Below are 20,801 nucleotides of genomic sequence, written 5' to 3'. Positions count from 1 at the left end.
ATGGCACACCTCCTACTTTGTCTAAAGCAGCTACCCAGTGGTACAGCTAACTTAGTCGCTAGATAATCTTACTTCTCATAAAAATATGATTTTCCCATTACCATTAAACGCTCAGTTATGGTTCAATATTTTCTGTTCTTGAGGAACAGCTTCCAGCAGGCTAATTCTGAAGCGAGCTCTGTGCTTTTTAGCCACTTGCTGACATGTTTACTCAGGTTTGTAGGCTACTGCAGCATGGAGAGCATTTGCAAGGCTGTGTAAACTATGTTTGTCCCTGCTTCTTTACATTGGTAGTAGGCTTTGTCCTGTCTAAATTTAATAAAATACTGAGACAGTAACTTAAGTAGCTAGTTAACAGTGACAAATTCATTAGTAAAGCCCAAGGGCTGACTTTTAAATCCCTAGCTGGTAAACTACATAGATGCAGAATCATTGTTGCGCACCCACTGCCTCAGCAATCCGCAAGCGTCACAAAGAGGTTTGGGTCCACACACTCCCGTGAATTGAAAGAGAGCTTGGCGGCAGCTAAGTACTGAGTAACAGTCATTAGGTGCTCAAAGCCTTTCATGCTAGTTATTTAAATTCAGAAACACAATCAATTAGCTGAGGTTGGCAAATCTATCTATGACTGGAATCTATCTAGCGAAAAACACCATGTTTAGTATTTATTATGAATACTAACCAGAGCTAGTGAAGTAACCTCAATATTTTTGTATGTGTAAAATTGATGTTCTGTTTCAACTGCTGTTGGCTAACTATATTAAGCACTGGTACTTCCTGACAAAGTCAATGAGTTTGGCATTCATTACAAAGTACCTATCATAAATAACAGCACTACTGGAACACCAAGTTGACCAATCAGGTTGCACGGCTATAACTATCTAACTTCTCTAAAATGAATTAATTACATTACTGTTACATTCAGTACAGTGACTCACAGCTCATTTGTTTGGAACAACCGTCTGTCTGAACAGTCATCTCATCAGCCAAGGATGACCAGAAGCCCTCAGCACCAGAGCAAACTGGTGTTGCCCTACTATTGCGGTATGTTGGCAGGGGTTTGCTTGTCACCGCTCTCAGGGACTCTGTGGTTCATGAGGTGCCTGCAGGTTACTTGGATGATGTAAGGTGAAGCCACACCCTTCCTCCATGGCTGTACTGCCTTTGGTGACTTGAAAAAATAATCACTGTTGGCGTGCGAAATTAATTCTAGGAGTGCTTGCTGTGTTGGCAGCATGAGTCTCGCAAGCAAATGGCAACTGCAAATTGTGGTGAAAGGAGGGGAGAAAAAACATTGAGAGTCATGATTAAAATTAAATGGAGTTATTTTAAGTTTTATTGAATGTGGACATTTTACTTTTACATGCTGTTGAATGTAGCCCATTAGTACCACTAAATTATGGAGACCAAAGTAGAGAACACATGTAGCCTACTAAACAAATTTAAATTCACAGTTACATACCGAAAGTACCGGTGGAACTGAGAAAATTAATGCATTGGTGAAACAGATATTATTGGTCACAAAAATACAAACGCAAAGTGTTTCTGAAAATGCTAAGGTATCAAACAAACAAGTGGAAAATCTGTAATGACCATTTTATTAATACAGAGATCACATTTGTTTACAATATCAACATACTTCATAGGCATGCTCGCTGGTGAAAAAATTGAAAACATTTTTGGAAAAATGTATTCTTTATGTGTAATTTATCTGTCCTTAACAATTTTGTCTAGGCTTTCCTGTACTGTAATACACCTAATCCACCTAAAACAAACCAGGTGACTGTGGTTGCCATGAGCACTTCACAATGGGGCAATAACCACACAGACAGAGCTACTGGGCCACATAGTGAATTTCCCCCAGTCTGAGTTACATAACAGCTTAATGAAACACATTCTAGCGCCACTGACTTCAGTGCTTTCAGAGCTCTACCAATTCTCAAACGCTCCTACCCAGCCCACTGATGCTCAGTTCAAACAGGACAAGATTTCAGAAGTGATGCTGCAATTTCCACAACTTTCCTATTGAAACATAGGTCACAAAGTATCTCTTTATCATAAAGGGAGATCTCACATCTGTTTATTTCTTTTCATTTTTTGCATGGTAAGGCTGAGGTATCTCTCTCCCTTTCTGCCACTGCACCCTTATCTACATCTGGTACCCTTGTCACCCCGTAGGGTTCCTCTTAGCCAATCAGGCTCCTTACTCAAATATCTCCCCTCTGGTAATTTTTCTCAGTATTTGTGACATTATTTCATGCCCTGGGCAATACCACCCTATAAGCAAACAGGCCAACTGCAGTTTCTATTTAGAATACACCATGTGATAGGCTGTTCCTGAGAGACTTCAGACTTCAAAATGTGTCATATGGATGGAGTATACAGATCATCCCTAATGGCTCTCCATTCAGAGTGACACAACTGCATGAGAATCAGTACAGAGATAAGAAAATTGCAGTGATATTCCTTCCCTTCTTCTCCCCATCAGTGACACTGATCACAGTGCTACAACCTCTTCAGGCCACAACCAGTCTCTCATTTTGAGCAAGTCTGGCTCTTGGTTTGAGTGAGTTTGGTGATGACACTGAGATTGACTGCCTCATTACCACTACCAGGTCTCTCCAGGTTTATGTGAAGAACCAGGGGGGAAAAACAGCCCCTGTAGACTGTAGACTGTAGACTGAAATTATCTCCTGGCACAGCCATAAGACAGTACAATTCAGATAGAGCTGAACAGGTAGAGTACACTGAGTAATGTGTGAAAAGAAATGTAGAGTATGATAAAGTAAGGAGCAGCATGATGGAATAAAGAAAGGACCAGTAGGGTGGTGTAAAGTTTAGGCTGTACATCCAAACCTATGACATTGTTTTAAAAAACCTACCCAAATAATATCTCTGGAGGGAATGAGACAGAGTGGAGGAGGTCACTGATGACCGAACCCCTCCATACACAGCCACATCAAAGAGGTGTAAAAAGCAACAAAATGCATCCCTATGCAGCATCTCTTCCAGCTTTTGTTTGACTGATATTAATCCTGAAATATACTCAAAATACAGCAGCAGCAAAATGCAGATGTGTGGCATGTGTCAGGAGAAAAGGCTGCTGCTTCACATCTAGGACTACAATTCCCATCAAACACAACATTATTAAAATAGTTTGTTTTCAAGTATCTTTAAATATTATTTTTATTTATTTTTTTCAATATTTAGTCTACAAAAGATAATGGGTGGAAAATTGTTTTGTTTTCTTATTTTCATAGAAATGAGGTCAATGTTCTCCAAAAGAAACAGCAGACTGCAGCAGCACTGCATACACCACTATGACCATGCTGTGTATGAGGGCCAGACATGCTGGCAGGTCTGCTACTTTGGGCTGTTTGGTTTTAGTGAACATAAGCTCTTGAAAGTATGCCTGATTTTACTGCATGACCTCACGCGAGGGGATGATGCACTGTAATAAGTTACAAAGAAGAGAGGGGACAGGCAAAGCAGAGAAAAAAGGAATATGTGCTAGCATTCCGAGAGTGTTCCTCTCCCCAGTGAGGTAGGCCTGAACGTCATCCTGTAAGGGAAGAACAGAGCAAACAGCATCAGGTAGGTGCATGTGAGTCTGTGCACGTGTGTGTGCTTGTGTCTGGCAGAGTCTTCCTGGCATGCTGTGCTCACCACTCCAGGTGTTAAGAGGCAGGCTACTTAAGTCTGTTATAGCTAATAATACAATTTTTGGGGGGGCATCTGCAGAATTTGTAACTCAGCCTGGGAAAGGCCACCATATCTGATGTTCATTTTAAAATAATTAAACTACACATGATCCACAACTAAGGTAAACCACCAATCCCTTTTTTAAGAGTCAATATATTAGTGTTCAGTGGGATAAGAGTCTGTCTCAGCCTCCCTATAATCATAGCTGTAGTCATATTGGTAATTTGTATCATCAATATAGTTGTAATTGGATCAAAAGAAATTAGAAGTACATGAAAATACATTGATTTCTAACTAACAAGTTTTTTTTTTTTTTTTAATTTATTTCTTGCATAAATATTTACTAAAAATTTATGTGCTATGCAGGGGTTTGTGTAAATTGCTGGTAAATGCTCAACTGAATTTGTTTCAGATAGTTATCAGTTGCTATCAGTTGTCAGCTATCATTTTTAAATTGTCCTTTTTTACAGCATCAACACTTTATTTTTTTCTCTCTTTGGGCTAAAAACACTTCAGAAGCTATAAAATAAAGTCAACTCATCTTGAGACTGTTTCAGGAGAGGTCAACACGAGGCATGTAGATTTATAGTCTCTTCTTCAAAACACAAAACAAGGTCAATCAAGGTGGCAGTTGCCCATAACATCAGCATGTTTAGGCAATTGCTTACTTGTTTGCTACTGCTACCAGCTCAGCTGAGTTGAACTGATTTGTGTGTACTCACCTGTGGCCTCATGCTACACCATCTCATACTGATTGGCAGTGATAAAGCGTGACAGACAGCAGGCAAGTAACATGCCGATCAGCTGTGGGGAGCGAGAGGGAGGGATGAATGAAGGGAAAGAGAAGAAGAGAAGGTAGGATGGGGATTATTAAGAGCATGGAGAGTTGGACACCCACAGCTTCACTGACCTAATACATCATAGCCTACCAGACCCCATACACCCACAGTCAACCACAAGACCTCCCAGTGTACCATTTGATTTCACCAGAGATTTGTCATAGTGAATTGCAAGCAATGAACTCTTAAGGAATGAGTTTGGTTTGTTTGGTTCCTTCTCACCTTATTAAAAAGTTTTCATTATTTCCTTATTAAAAGGTTTTCATCCACACTGAGAAGGCAGCTTAATCCTACTGGTCTAATTAAAATGATTGGGGTTTTACCTCTCATCAGGCTCAGGAACTTTGTATTACACCACCAGGAGCACATGGATAGATTTAAGAGTATAGATTAAAACAGAAGGGGGATTGGCCCACAGCCCCCTCCTCCTTCCAGCCCACCCCCTCCTGTCTCCATCACATAAGCAGCTAAGCATAATTAAATGCATTTGGAGGGGTCATAAATAGGTTCCATTCCCGTACTTTTCATTTCAGGCAATGGTGTTTGGTTAATGGTAAAAGGATCCAAAAAATTGTGATGGGTTACACAGTCCGTATGACTTAGTGGAGTGTCAAAAAACACTCATTCAGTGGCTCATGAGTTGAGAGGGAGATGCTGACCACACCCACCTGCTGTGCTTTTACCCTGGCAGAGCCAGGGATAAAGAGGATCTTCCACACTACTACAGTCTATACTACAAAAGTACAGAAGATACTATACTAGAGGATTCTCTGAATAATGAATGGAAGCATTTTATACTGTAGATATTTTCAAATTGCTGGTACTCATGCTGGTGGCCTCAGGCCTGGAGCAGGCTTAAATTGGGTAATTTAGAATCTCACTGAATCTAGTACAGATCCAAGGAAGTAGCTATTCTCTATTCGGAACATTCGTTAAGTGAGAGAAGGTAAGATGCTCTTACCTCAGGTTACCATCAAAAGGCCCTGCCAGGTGTTATAATCATAACTGAGAATGTATAATCAAATGGTCAAAAATGTAAATGTAACATTAAATGTACTCATCTTATATGTTGCTCTGGATAAGAATGTTTTCTAAGTAACAAAAAGATGGAATGTAATGTAATATTTCAGAATATTCTGGCCTTCTGTGTCCCAAAGTCACAAACTCTGGCATTGTAATCGTATCTCAGAAGGTTCTGGCCTATCTGTCTCGCATCAGTAATCAGTGATAAAGTGCTCCCTAATCGTTTTTGCTAATTGCTGTGTCAACATTAACTCTATCCGTCTTTTTTCAATTAGACCAACACTGTATTCAAGAGATGCCCCTGTAGGCTGCTGGAGACTACCTCCCAAACCACTAACACACTGCTTATTCCCTTCTGATGATTTACAAGCACCACACTACATATGTGTGTTGTATTTATTTTTGTACTGTATTTTCCAGAAGTCAGTCACTCAGTCACCTTTTTGCTAAGAGTCAGGGACTAATTTTCAGTTTTTCCCAAATTGGCCCTTGCAGGGTTTTTTTTTTCTCATTTTTTCTAAGTCCCTCTGGCAAACCTCTGCATAGTGCTTTGTGACAGTACTAGTTGTAAAATGTGTTACATTCAATAAATATTGTTGTTGTGTTGTTATTGTAAGTCAAATCCTGGCATCCACAGGATAAAAATATCGTAGAGCAAATACAACTTACCTGTGAGAAGGCAATTCCAAATGCCACACCCGCAATGATGCCCATGTTGGTCTCAATGAAGGAGATCACCAGCTTGTAACAGCCCTGAGATTAAGAGAAGTGCTCATTGATTGGACAGTGGACTGCTGCTTGCCATGGGAAAGGGTAGGAAGGTCAAGATGGAGAAGACTTTGTGAAGCCTGGCATTTACAGGCAGGTCATTTCATGGGGTTAGAGCGGCGTTGTGAGATTTTCTCTTCCACAGCTTATGTCTCGTTTCTTCGATATGGTCAAGAGGGGGCAAACAACAGATATAACAGATACACAGAGATAAACAGGATACATCACAGCAGACGCCTGGTGTTTAAAGAGGCCATCGTGTGTGCTTGTGAGAAGGGCCATATACGTCTTACTGACCTGCTGGTGCACTTTGGTGGGACCAATGGTGGCGTTGCGCAGGTCCAGGGGGTTGCAGTCAGCTAGGGTTATGCAGCAGCTTGCAGGGATGCCACTAGCAGGGTAGTATGCACTGCTAATCCAGCTAGTGTAGTTAAACACTCCACAGCACTTCAACTGGAAATAGAAAAAGAACAGAGAAGAGCGGGTGGAGAAGAGACATGGGAAGACTGAAGAGTCAAAAAAGGCAATCCTGTGTTGTGCTGAGATGAAACTGGTGTGGTATTCTGCAGGATGAGTAGCAGTTAGCAGTTAACTTGGTGTGGTATTCTGAAGGATGAGTAGCAGTTAGTCTGGTGTAGTATCCTGTAGAGTGTGTAGCAGTTAGCTTTGTATGGTATTCTACACAGCATGTAGCAGCTTGCAATTAGGTTGGTATTGTATTCTGCAGAGTGTGTATTAATTAGCAGTTAGTTCAATGTTGTATTCTGCAGGGTGTGTGGCAGTTAGCTTGGTGTTGTATTTGGGAAGGTGTGTAGCAAATGGATTGGTGTGTTATTCTGCAGGGGAAGTAGCCGTTAGCCATTAGCTTGGTGTAGTATTCTGCAGTGTAAGCAGCAGTTAGCAGTTAGTTTGGTATTGTATTTGGCAAGGTGTGTAGCAGATAGATTGGTGTGTTATTCTGCAGGGGAAGTAGCCGTTAGCCATTAGCTTGGTGTATACTGCAGGACATCCTGCTTCTCAATGAAACTCACGCTGCGCTGCACATGGTCCACAGCCCGGCTCCTCTCATCCTGGGAATTGTAGTGCTGAACGGCATCGCTGTACATCCTCAGAAAGTCGCCTTTTATCTGGGGAAAGGGTCATATGCCACACCACTCTTTAACTACACTCTTACACCAGCAGCAGAATCTGCACAGTATACCTACACAACATATATTTTAAGCATGGATTTATTCATAAAGTTGTGATTTTGTTTTCCTGGAGTTTTCCTGGTGTAAAACTCTAATTGGTTGGCACTGGGTTGGTGGACCACTTTTTGCTATGGTGACATGGATAAGAGCAATTCTGATGATTTAAAGGTACCCATGATCCAGTGGAAGACAGCAGGCAGGGTTACTCACCTCGTGACGAAAGACAAAGCCTGAAATGCCAGCAATCAGCTCTGCCAGGAACACCAGAGACAGGAACATGGCATACTGTGGACAGCAAGAGAAATCATAAAGCCACAACAACATGGGGGTTAAATGGACAGATGCATTACATCTCATTAGTAATTATGTGAGATAAGTGAGTAGCTTCATGTGTCAAATCTTGTTCCACTTGTGTGGGAATGAAAAGATTACATTGGGAGAGGGAGAGAAATGTGTCTGGGACAATACTACAGTTCTTGAAAATCACTAGCAAGTGTTCTGTAAGTGAGTCTGACACACATTACGACTGGACTGCTGCAGAATCCAAGGTACCTGGAGCTGACGCACCACGTGTGCTTTAAGATCAGGGAATGCACTATGTGCAACCACCTCAGGACTCTGCAGCCACTACAGAACCATACAGCTACCCACCGAGCACTGTTGCTACTGTATGTTCGTGATGCACTTACCATAATTCCAGGACACACAAAGTCACCAGCTTTTGTCTGTCACTTATTTCTTCATCATTATCATACTTCTGATGTTTGTAATGGCAGATTTGTAGTTTGCAGGTGGATGGATTAAATAAAGTTTTGTGCTCTTGCCACAGCTGGGTAAATTTCAAAATTTTCAGCTAACGCCCAGCATGCATTTTTGTCTTTCCTATTTGTCGTTTGCATGAGCATGAGAAATCAACTTCACAGGCATTTTCTCCATTGTGTACCTATACATATAGCAAGTCAGCCAATGAAAATCATGCAACAACCCAGTGTTCTTACTCAGTGGGCCACAGAGCCAGCAGTGACTGCATCAGGAGCTGAGATGGCACTGGATTCATTACTCAAACCCCAGTATGTCTCAATGAAAGAGCACCTAGAGTACAACTGCTCTTTAGGAAAACCATTAGCTTCTCCAACAATTAACAGCTCTATTTAACAGATTAACTAGATATTTTCTGAAAGGCCAATGATTGAGAAAATCAGATCAATCTGTACATTGCTACTTTAAGTTTCTGAAAGCACCATCCTCAGTTTAAACATATGACAGAACATGTGTAAGATGTGCCACAGGATATTATTACACAGTGCCCCCCTCACCAGCTTCAGCATCCATGGACTCCCACGACAGGTGGCGGAGCAGCCAAACAAGCCGAAGATGATGATGGTGATGCCGGTACCGATGAGGACATATGGCGCGTTGGTGGAGTTTTCAGCAATCAGGGAGAGGTAGGGTCCCAGCATTAACTTCCCCCATACTCCCACCGCCAGGAGGATCAGCCCAGTGATCTGTGCAGGCAAAGATGAAGTGAGGGAAGGAAAGAGAGAGGGGGGTGTGAAGTGCAAGGACAGAGTGCAAGGAGATTTGGAGTTGGGTCACTTACACGATTTTGATAAATGGGACACACACCCTATAAAAACCCTATTAAAAAATCACAGTTCTGCAAAAGAATCCTCCACATAACGGGAAAAAGACCCAAAATACATGGAGAGCAAAGTTATGCCAATATTCGTTACTAACATTTGGAATACTAATAATTCCATAAAACATCCATCAAATTCTGCAAACATCAACAAACTAACAAACAAGCCTCATTCTGGTAATGAAAAGGTGGTGAAATGTCAAAATCAGAGAAAAAAGCAGAGCTCCTTCAATCAGCTGGTCCTGAAGCTCACAGTACTGTCACCATCCAGCCTTAGGACAGCACAACAGATGCACCAGTTATAGTGCAAACAACAGTTATAAACAAAACCATATTACTCACTAGGAAGCACAAATAAAGGCATGAAGCAAAATGGCACCATGGCAGACTACCTGACTGAGAAACATTTTGAGCTGCACACAAAGTGTAGAATCAGTAATCACATCCTGGCCATGAAGCCCAGCCCAAAGTGCATTGATCTCTCTACCAGCTTCAAGTGGTTGAGACAGAACTGCATCTCCTTTTCCTCCATTTCCTGAACCTGAACCAGTGGTGCAAAAAAGTGCAATCGCCTACAAAGAAAACACCCTGAAGTGTTCAGTTTCTCCACGTTTCTGCAGAGTAATGTAGACTGTAGCCTTCTTGACTATGCTACATGCCTCAAGCTGTACTCAGAAAGCCACGCCAACATCTGTGATTCAACTCTAAAAATGCCTATAAAATAGACCTGCAACATTGGTAAGCTGTTTCAGGAGCAACCTTCTACTGCCACATTGCCTGTCCATACTAGAAGCAAGTACTGCAGGCAGTTTTGGGGTGAGTCTGCATGTTAGTCTGTGAGGCTACTTAGAGATTCCTGAAGCACTAAGGAATATGAGTGAAATTAAATAACCTGGGTGATGCACTGGCTATAGTAATGGTGTTGGACACACTGTTGACTATAATGGTTGTTGACTGTTTCTAATAAAACGAAAATCTAGTGTTGGCGTGAAAACCATAGGACAGGGTGTGGGGAAGCAGGAAGGTCATATATAACTCTAATACACATTATAATACTATAATAGCTATAATATATAACTATAACATTACTTATTGCCCTTTTTCAGACTTCTGGGTTAGAGCTCAAGCAATAGAAAACACTCATTTAAATTATATAAAGGAGAAATGAAAGACACCAGTTACTGCACCAGTAAAATTGCTCAACCATTCAATACAGTTCCACTAGATAACATGTACATTATTTTAAAAAAAGCACCCCCACTGTCTCCTTGTAATGTCCACCTGAGTCCCTATGCTCACAGGAGCACTCAGCAAGGGAACTGCTTCCCATTAGCCTGACAGTTAGATAGCCTTTTAGCAGCATGCCAAGTGATGTATCACATGACTGAGGAGGAGGAGGAATACGTGAAAGCAATCTGCTGTACTTTATTGACTGGCGGGGCCAGATTTTTTTGGTGGGGGTGGTGGGGAAGCATAACTGCCTGACCAAAACAATAACTATATAAAAACAATGATACATGGCACCAACAGGCATGAAATCAGTTTCAAGCTCCCAACAAATCCACATTAAATCATAATTGTAAAGTAAGTTAGTGGTGGCTTTACAGAGAAGAGTCTCTGGTGCCCTTCAGAGAATCTCTGGTGTACACAAGTGGCTAAAAGGTTGAAGAAGGGGCCTAATGTTATTGCCCACAGAGTGACTACCACTGGTTCCACTGGGTACTTGAGAATCAGACAGAGAGAGTTGCTAATTTCACCTCACCCTTTGAATGGAGTATAACAGAGGCTAACAAAGAATGAATGAAACTGTTTTTGAGTGGTATGAGTGTTCTCATGTACGAGACAGTAAACTAATATGGTTAGGTCAATGGCAGCTGGCCCAAGCTCAGACAAATCACCCAGCACCTTGGCAAAGGACACATGAACAATTAGTGGCAGCCGCACTGCTGTGTGACAACACTGCAAAACAGGTGTGAAACTAAACACATCTATGTGACATTCTCACTTAATGTTCTTCTTCAAAATCTGTTGAAAATAACATAGGAATAAATTTTAAATATGGCAACTGCATGTACTCGGAAGTACAAGGGAGGGACAAATGTATTCACGTGGTATATTGCAAACTATTACACCATACTCTTATAACACGCCACTTGAAAAGATTATTAATATGCAATGACAGCCACACAGTAACAGTACAAACACATTATGTTTTGAACTGCCTATGTGCAGGACAAAACAATGCCCAGAAAAAAATGGATGGTACTCAATTTTATTTGTTTGGGTCTCGAAAACATATTAAAATATACAGCACTCACTGTATAGCACACACTGTAACTGAAAAGCACTCTATAAATAAAATGTGTTATTATTATTAAAATGTCAGCCAGTGCTAGCAACCTTATTCATAACCAAGTTGTCTGAATAAGCACCTTGGTGTTGTTTTTTACCCCTTGTATGAGGAGAACATACTCATACAATTTTCCTTATGCACCAAACCTCTGCAGGGAGTCTATGATTGATTTGAAGACCCTCTATGAATATTAAAACAGAAGAACTAGTAGTAGTTAGCTGACTTTTATTAAGTTGGCTTCTAAATATGCTCAGTGTCTTCTGTATACTTTGTATCAAACCTCCTCCTTAAATGTCATTTTTCTACTAAAACTAAAAGGTGCTGTGGCAGTGTAAGTGTGGCGTTTCCAGCAAATAGTAATCCATATTTTTATACTTTTCCCCTTTCTGCAACCCTTTTTGGGAAACGATAATTGCATTCAATAGTAGGCACCTCTCATTGCAACATCCACTGCACTTGAGGAGCACTGACAAATGTAGTCCTCTTATATAATCGCATGCAGCCATTTTTCACACTGCAAGTCACACGGCACGCTACAGCAGAGTGGGTGCTCACTGGAGGATAGGCGTACTCCACTGAGAGGGGCGAACCCTGCTGAAGCCAGCTTGAGCCGCTGAGGGCTCCCAGTCATTGTGAGCTGAAGACACACCTAGAATTGAACCAGGGCCATAGAACCCAGGTTCAGGCAGCTCAGGGGAAAGGTAAATCCAGCAAGGGAGGCACTACCAAATTCCACAGAAAATATGAACTCATGGATTTATGAAGGATTTATGAGGGAGTCTGGATAAATAACACTTTGACACAGAAAGGAATATGAAATGAAGGAATGCTGCCAGTGAGGTTGCTCCTTGAGGGATTCAAACATTAGTCCCTCGTCTGGCAGTCTCCAGCTCAATACTGCTGTGAGTCATGACAGCAAGGCCCTGAATGAAAGCCTGAGAGAGAGCTGTTCTGTCTGTCATGACTCACCATGGGCTTCATTAGTACAACACTAAACTTATGAAAAGCAAATCGCACCATTCTCTAATGCATTTCATGACTACATCACCGGCAGACACATCAAGGCTGGTAGGACAACTGAAAGTGCAGGCAAGAAGACAGTCACTCACCATGGCAACTGAAGCCTGTGAACTCCAGGCATAATCATACAAATGCCCTGTTTATCAACCAGAGTTCCTCATACTCTGACCCTGAAAGCCTGTTATACCAGTGAATTTAAGTATTTAACCCCCCTACCCCATTTGTTATACTGGGATTAGAAAACCCACACCCCTGCCCTGGTCAGCGTTGGACAGAAGGCCTCCTCCCAGCACACTAACCCCTCTGACCAACTACAATCTCTGAGCCTGAGTGGATGGATATTTTTATGCCATTCCACTGTTTGTGTATTTTCTCTGTTTTCCAGGAGTCTCTTTGCTGCTTTTCTCTGGGTCAGGGAATAATCCATTCTTTCCCTATCAGCTCTGGGTTTCTGTTTTTTTTATTATTCCCTCCGGAAAGCCCTCTATGTTCAGTGATTAGTAACAATTCATCTGTAAAACTGAAATGTTTTCTTCAACCCATCACTTCTGTAAGGTGCCATTCCCTTTTGCATCATTGAATGTTTTAACACATTGCCAGATTGCTCTGACTATGCTGTGCTGAAGTGCTAGTGTTCAATATTAATTTGTCAGTTTAATGATTCTGACATCGTTCTGCTGACAAGATTTAATGCATTTAAACATTTTACAAGTGAGGTTGAATACGTAATCTGGCTGTGTAAACGTTTTACAGGATGTTGAATATACACTTTGAAATTGCCCAGGACAAGAACATCTACTACAGAAACACATAATAATGATAATAATAATAATAATAATAATAATAATAATAATAATAATAATAATAACGAAGTCAAAAATGCAAACTCTGCTATAAATCCCTGGACTGGGGTTAAAATGTTTAACTGAGATTTGCCTCATTAAATGTCTAGCTGTATAAATGGATAACATAAGAAGAATTGTAACCTATGTAAATCGCTCTATGGAAAAGTGTCCGCTGAGCAATGAAATATACATTTAATGTAAATGAATCAATTCCCAGGTTTGGGAAACACAACAGGGTTTCTTCTGATTTCCACAGTTAATATTAAAATAAAGCTCATCAGATATTGCCAAGGCAGTGAGGGTTTCAATCCCATACTTGTGACCTTAGATATGGTGAAATCCGCTGGAAGCAGGTGGGACTCATTTCTGTGACGGACATGAGTCAGAACAGCAATCTCACACCTCCCCCCTGCTGGCACAGTCATGCTCTCTTTCATTACCAGCTCGATGCAAACTGGTGACCCCCATGACACCCCCAGGCACGAGGCCTCACAGACTGAAAGCCCACCAAATGAGTTTTCGGTCACTTTTAAATTCCTCAATCAGGGACTAATTGTTTTTTATTCCCGAGCTAAACCTGCAATTTCTACCCTTTTGCTGCGTGCAAGCACAACATTCATGATGGTTAGAACCTGGCTTTGCAGAATGATCTGACAGACTTCTACACATGATCTGTGCCACGTGTTGATATTCTATATGATGACTCCTTACAAAGCTCTGTGTGAAGTGCTGCCTGGCGGGAGTGGACATATTTGTGGTTCAGTGTAAAAACACTAGGGAAAAAAGGTCACGCACAGGTGCTGGGTGGCATTCAAAGATCTTACCGTCTAGGTGAGAAATCTGATTCATGGCCGGGAAACACAAGATATTTTCATGTGGCTTTTCCTGTGTGATGTGGGGCCTCTCACTGATATTTATGAACAAAGTAGTGGTGGGGGGGGGGGACTTTTTCCTTTTCTCATATTTGTCCCATACCAATGGGCACAGGTTCAGGTCCTGGTGGGCCAGACATGTGCAGCTTTTAGTACAATTCCATGTGACTTTTATGTGATAAAGCAGCTGAAGGCTGTCCCCAGTATTAAAGAAGAAATTTATTGCAGTGTATTTTGGGAAATTCTGTGGCATAATATACACATACAAATAAGGGATGAACTCAACAGACAAAGCCAGGCAACTGAAATGGAAGTGGTCAGCCGGAGCAGCACGGACCACACTATAGCCACTCCCCTGACTGCGTCCCTGCCATCCACACCTCCCTGAGGAATGTGCCTCTCATTAGAGCCTGGGGCCTGAAGACACCCTGTCCGAAACCCACTGGACTCTTATTACGTCCTGGAATATTTACTGACTCAGCCTCTCAGTAAAGAAAATACTAAACCTCACATTAAAAAACACAGCTCATGTTCTATGTTCTAAAGTCAAATTTTTTCACTGTTTCGGATGAGGGCTTTGTATTAATTTACTTAATCAAGAGCAAGGAGGTGTTTGTTCCTGTTTCCAAATGAGATTTTCATGGTTTGTCTTAAATGTACACAGATGGACAAAGAAAAGCCAGCCCTGTGAGGTCAATTACCTTATTGGCACATGCTTGATACAGTCTGATTCAGCTCTCCCTAAGTCTTATTTTCAAATGCTTAGTGACTTCCAGAAAACTTAGAATTAACATCTAGATCTAAACAGATACAAATGGCCCAGGGCCCTTTCACTCTCTAAAACTGTGTTCATGATCCCCTGCTCTGATGCCTGCACTGTGTTTAATCATGTCTTCTGCAAATCCTATGGATTATCCTCTTTACTGTGCTAATCTGCACTTTACCCAAATGAGAGAGTTCTGCTCTCAGTAACAGAGCCAACATCAATATCTACCTGTCACTCTGGTACCTTACCTGTGCTGTTTCACTTATTTCAGAGTAACATGCTCCTACTGGGAAATTTAGTGTGGTGCGTCATTGGAGATTAACTAGTAATTCCACTGGCCTGAAGGCTCACCCGCACACACAATCACAACAGTGAAGAGACAAAGAGAAGTAAAGCTCAGCCACTCTGCCGCTGCCCAGCATTCCCCAACACTCCCGTACACCACTTTCTATCTCTTCAGCACTCTCCACTGTGCCAGTACTCCACCCCAGGCAGGTGAGACACAGAGAGATGAGGACACAGGTATGAGATCAGCACAGACGGACTTCCTTAGACCTTGATGGACTAAGGAAGACTTTCACCACAAACAAGGCAAAGCAACAGTTTCCCTAGGTGCCAGGGAAAGCAGCGTTTTTCTAGGGTAACAGTTAAAGCAGTAGTCTCCTGGGACACAACCTCCAGAATAGCCCCTCTTTTCACAAGAATGGAGCGCGTTGTCCAGTGTCATTATTTTTCGGGTATCTGGTATATGCTCTTATCCAGAGTGACTTCGTACAGCAGAACAGGTGACTCTGGAAGTGATGAATGACTTGGAGACAGTGAAGTAGCTCCTTCAAAAAACATCATCTCAAATCACACTGACAACATCCACAAGAGTAAATTCCCCAGAACTGAACAAACACGCGAGCTATCGAGACTGAGGGGACATTAGGCAGTGAACTCTACAGAAATGATAAAAATGCTGGAAAGCAGTTAGGAGAAAAGATAACTGCAACACCCCTTCAAGGAGAGGTGAGGAGCACTACAGCTATGGCAACCCAAAAGCCATATGTACAGACCAGGGAGCTGGCATCTGGGACACTATTTACATTTGACAATGGCTTCATACAAAAGAGAGATACATACAAATGAATGGAATCTAAAGATCTATCTCTGTAATTCAATTGTAATAATTACTGAACCAACGCATTATCAATATGAATCTACATGTTGTTACAAAGTAGTAATATACAACATTTTGTCTTGGTATTTACACAGCTGGACTGAATATCCCCTGCCCTAACCCAAGCCATAGCTGTGCACCTAACACACATTCCAGCTTTAAACATAAATGCAGTGTTTCCCCATCCCTGATCCTGGGGACTGCCTGTGTATACTGGTTTACACTCTAGCTCCAGAGCTGGATCACTCCAGAACTCTTAATTTATTACGTTTAACTGAGCTGTTAAATGAGCATTGCATACACAGTGAGTCCCTAGGAACAGGACCAAACAATGCTTTATTGAAGTATATAAGTACATAGGTATATACTTACTTGGCAGTTACATTACACAGGACCTGCTTAGTTACACTACTGCATATTAAATAGTAATTACATTATACTTACCGTGATTTTAATCCACTTTATCCATGTTGAGAAATGCCTACAGTATATGTATAGTACATGACTTAGAAAATTATGTACACCATACTGATACAGTAAATTTCATGTAACTCAGATCAGTTTGAAAACATGAATGCAAAACCAGAATGAATTACTTCTACCTACTGATACTACAGGCATCATGACATAACAAAAGAGTGTGCCCTTTGGCACAATGCATGAGGTTACTAGTAGCTCCTAACCAGTTATTACTGTATTTCTATTCCCAAGTATAACTATGTACATTTGGAAAGGTGTCCTTTAAGTGTCAAACTGGAGAGACATCTTGATTATGTATTCATATATATTTATTCACAGTGCTGAAATGAAAAAATATATATGAAAAAAAGTGTCTGCATGAATGTATGTGTATGTGTGCACGAGAGTGGGTGCGTGTGTGTGACAGAGAGAGCGCCAGTCCAATCGAAGCTCAGTCTGCTAGATTGCTTTGCTCTTTCTAAAGTTCAGAGGGAAAGATAATGTGGGCAGTGGACAAACTAAGGAACTACATCCCATCAGTGTGACAAAGACTGCTCAAAACTGACCCCCTTGTGACTTACAGTCACAGCTATTTACTGTGTCAATGTTTAACTTGACAAGTCTCTGTTTTACAGAATGTGTTGTAGAGAAGAGGGGAAATGGGGTTGACACAGAGTGTGTTTCAGAGAGGGGAGGGGGAGTGAGGCTCCTTTAATGGTACCAAGTGGATCACTTTCATCATTTTAACGCTGAAATTAGAAACCCATAACCTAGAGGCATCCCTAACATTGAAACCTGGAAACTAGAGGCAGCCATAACAGAGAAACAGGGCTGGTACACATTCTGATTGATTCACTGTGTAACAGGGCTAATACACATTCTGATTGATTCACTGTGTAACACGGCTGATATACATTCTGATTGATTCACTGTGTATCAGGGCTAATACACATTCTGATTGATTCACTGTGTAACAGGGCTGATACACATTCTGATTGATTCACAGTGTAACAGGGCTGATACACATTCTGATTGACTTACTGTGTAACACAAACATTCTTACAGCTTTATTTTGCTTTCATGCTTGTACAGTTAAAATAAATGCAGTTCATTTGTAGCAGTTTTGGGCTTTGGCAATGTTTTCCTTGGGTTTACATGGAACACTAGGCTCAAAATTATCTTTGAAATCTTTCAACAAGATTCATACACTGTTTATGCAGAAAGTGACAAACGCACCCACTAAAATTGATTTCAGTATGTTTGCATGTGACGAAACAACAGTGCCAGTGTTCATGGAACCCATGGGGGCAGGAGCTGGGGGGGGGGGGGGGGGGGGGGGACACGCAGCAGAGAATATGGGTCACAGAGTGGAGTGGCTGGGCTGCTGGATTTATACTGAATGGAGGAAGTAATCTCTACCTGCTTCATTGGAGTTATAGCATATGGAGGAGCTAATCTCTGCCTGCTTTACTGATGGAAGAATAGTTTATGGAGGAACTATGAGGATATTTTGAGGTTAAGATTACAGAATTGGTTCTAGCCAAGAAGTTCCTGCTGAGGAGAGAATCTTTTATTTCCTGGGGGATTTAATCTGACTGCACCTCAGTTCAAATATATTGTATTGTAGAACAATACATTTACAATGCAAACATTTTTGTTCATTCCTGGAACTCCAGAGCCATGTAACAAAAAAGTCACCTATCACCTGCTTAAATAATCACTTGAATGAGAACTGAAGATTGAACAGAACCCTAATTTATGTCATCATTAAAAAAGACAGGACCCAAACAGGTGGCACAGTGGTGAGAGCTGCTGTTCTGAAAGCTGCAACAAATTATCCTTCCTTAGCAGGAAAACCTGGGGTCATGAGGGGAGTTAACACCAAGCTGAGGGTTCAATGGGCCTAAAATAGAATTCTTTTCCCTGTCCTTGAAATACCTGACATCCACAGAAGACAGGAATCCAGTTTAATACTGCAAAAGCCCTGCTGGCATGAACAGGACCTCAGTTTATGGAGTTAATATCACATAGCAGTATATGGAGTGAGTACCATGTCACAGTGTATGGAGTCAGGACCATGTATCAGTGAATGCAGTTAGGGGCATTTACACAGGAATTTAAGACAGTCTGACGACTCCAGGCTGAGTGATTAGAGACCACATGGAAACTGAATGTGTCGATCCTGTGCTGGGCACACTTTGCCAGGACTTTGTCTCTGGCTGTGGGATTCTGCTGGAACTGAACTGAAATCTGACCACACAGAGCAACAGCACCAATCAAACTGTTGGTGACCCCCATTAAAACTATCTGAGCTAAATATACCCCACTAAATGTATAGTGAATATCCACTAAATCTACAGTGAACACCTACACATTGACAGCAATGTACAAGCAGTCAGATTCATAAAAACACCACTCTGTTTTTGTACACATCTATTTGACAAATCTCAGATTACCTGCTCCTCAGTCCTATCCAGTAAAACTATTTACCCTCCCAAGCCATATCAGCACAGAGGTTCACAAATCGAGCAGCACATTACTTAGGCCTACTTAAACATGACATTTATCCCTAGAACCTGACTAATACTATTAGTGTTATTACCACCCATGGAACCTTTCAGTCAGTCTGTGAACCAACTTTAGACAATGTAAGTATCTATATGATAACATCTTACACCTTTATGACTATGGCAAAGTATCTGTCCCTCTTATGTTAAGTATATATCAGAACCCATAACCCAGTTCCCATATTTGTCCTCTGCATATTCTCACCCTTTGTAAATATTTTCCCTTTCACAAATATCGTTTTTATACATCAGCATTCTATTCCTGTCTAAAAGTGATCTAATCTTACTTTTCATTACATTTGTAACAACACGATAGTCGACTCAAGACATCTGCATATAAACCCTCACACGAATTCCAATGAACTACACAATTACAACTTCATCATTAGTTGTTGTGCCCGCTGTTTCGTATTAACAATCAGATGAGCCGCATGTGCGCCACGTTTACACCTGAATTTACAGATGATTTTATATTTCACGATGTATAATACACTGAAACAAAATTACACTATATGATAATTGCTATAACCTCCCTTCTAGTTCACTGCACGGTTGTCTATTTCAACTGCTGCGCACTTTTGTGCTTAATGTACGGCCGGATGATGCTCTCACTCTTCTCCATATGGCTACATGTATACAGTATTTGTTCCGAGGATGAACGACATTTATTTCCTGGCTGAACAAGTTATGCACCATGGGGAGACAACAGCATCTTCATCACACTACTAGCTCGCTCTTAGTACAGGAATTATTCGATAAAGTTGGTGTGAAATCCGCTTCATTCAATATACCATTCCGCAAACTAGAAAACGGGATCACAGCAAGGGCGGTGTCACACAGGCATGCACCCCAGAGTTATCAATAAACGGTCCTACAATCTGCACTGACTGAAGGAGCCGCACTGTGCTTTTATTTGCTCATGCTATGGTGCCTATATTCAAATCTGATCATTAAAAAGCTGGCTACAGGGACGCCACTTTCTCTCTACACACATTTCGGTCACTAACAAACATCTTAACTAACACGCATGTCTGGCTATTGTTCTGAAGATGACGATTTCATTTTGCTATTCATTTACGTCATTAAGAAGGAAACGTTCGCATTTTAAAGGTAATATAAACACAACAAAATTACGAAATCGTCATTATAAACACAAGAAAAATCCGTATATATATATATCCGTATACTGTAGCTAACGGTACCAAACTGATGCCTCTCTCCTGTCATTATGTACTTGCGCTCGTTTCCCAGCATGAACATCGCAGATCACATGGACTCATTTTTAAAATAAAACAATGATATACTTTCAGTAGCAGATTACCCCATTAAAAAAATCCATTTCCACAAATGCCTTACCAATGCACGGTCTGCTTACCCAGAACACGATGGAATATACGATGAGGAGGGTTTTGAGGCAGGTTATCACTGGTTTCGTATCCATTCTCCTTGGTGCCATACTACAGCGATGCGAAGCGTAGCTACAATTTTAGCAGGAGTTGCGTTTCTGCGGCTCTCCACTGGGTTTCGCTAATCTGACCCACTGTGATCTTTCACATCGTAGCCGCCCTCCGCCCTCGGGCCAATCAACATGCCAAC

The 20,801-nt window shown here is 41.4% G+C and overlaps 1 protein-coding gene across 1 annotated transcript; it reads right to left on the bottom strand.

The window, feature by feature from the left end:
• Nucleotides 1–1,656: 1,656 nt before the first annotated feature.
• LOC118785730 (tetraspanin-7-like) lies at nt 1,657–20,695 on the bottom strand. Its single transcript, XM_036540631.1, has 8 exons — nt 20,581–20,695; nt 8,839–9,027; nt 7,733–7,807; nt 7,364–7,459; nt 6,630–6,785; nt 6,234–6,317; nt 4,425–4,506; nt 1,657–3,562 (listed from the first exon to the last, which is right to left on the bottom strand). The coding sequence occupies exons 1-7, from the start codon at nt 20,659–20,661 to the stop codon at nt 4,438–4,440; spliced, it is 750 nt and encodes a 249-aa protein (XP_036396524.1). The 5' UTR covers nt 20,662–20,695; the 3' UTR covers nt 1,657–3,562; nt 4,425–4,437.
• Between the last annotated feature and the right edge of the window lie 106 nt (nt 20,696–20,801).

Source organism: Megalops cyprinoides, chromosome 11 (assembly GCF_013368585.1).
Source record: "Megalops cyprinoides isolate fMegCyp1 chromosome 11, fMegCyp1.pri, whole genome shotgun sequence".
Classification (NCBI taxonomy): domain Eukaryota; kingdom Metazoa; phylum Chordata; class Actinopteri; order Elopiformes; family Megalopidae; genus Megalops; species Megalops cyprinoides.
Note: the sequence above shows the minus strand (reverse complement) of the source record. Positions and strands in the feature narration are given on the sequence as shown.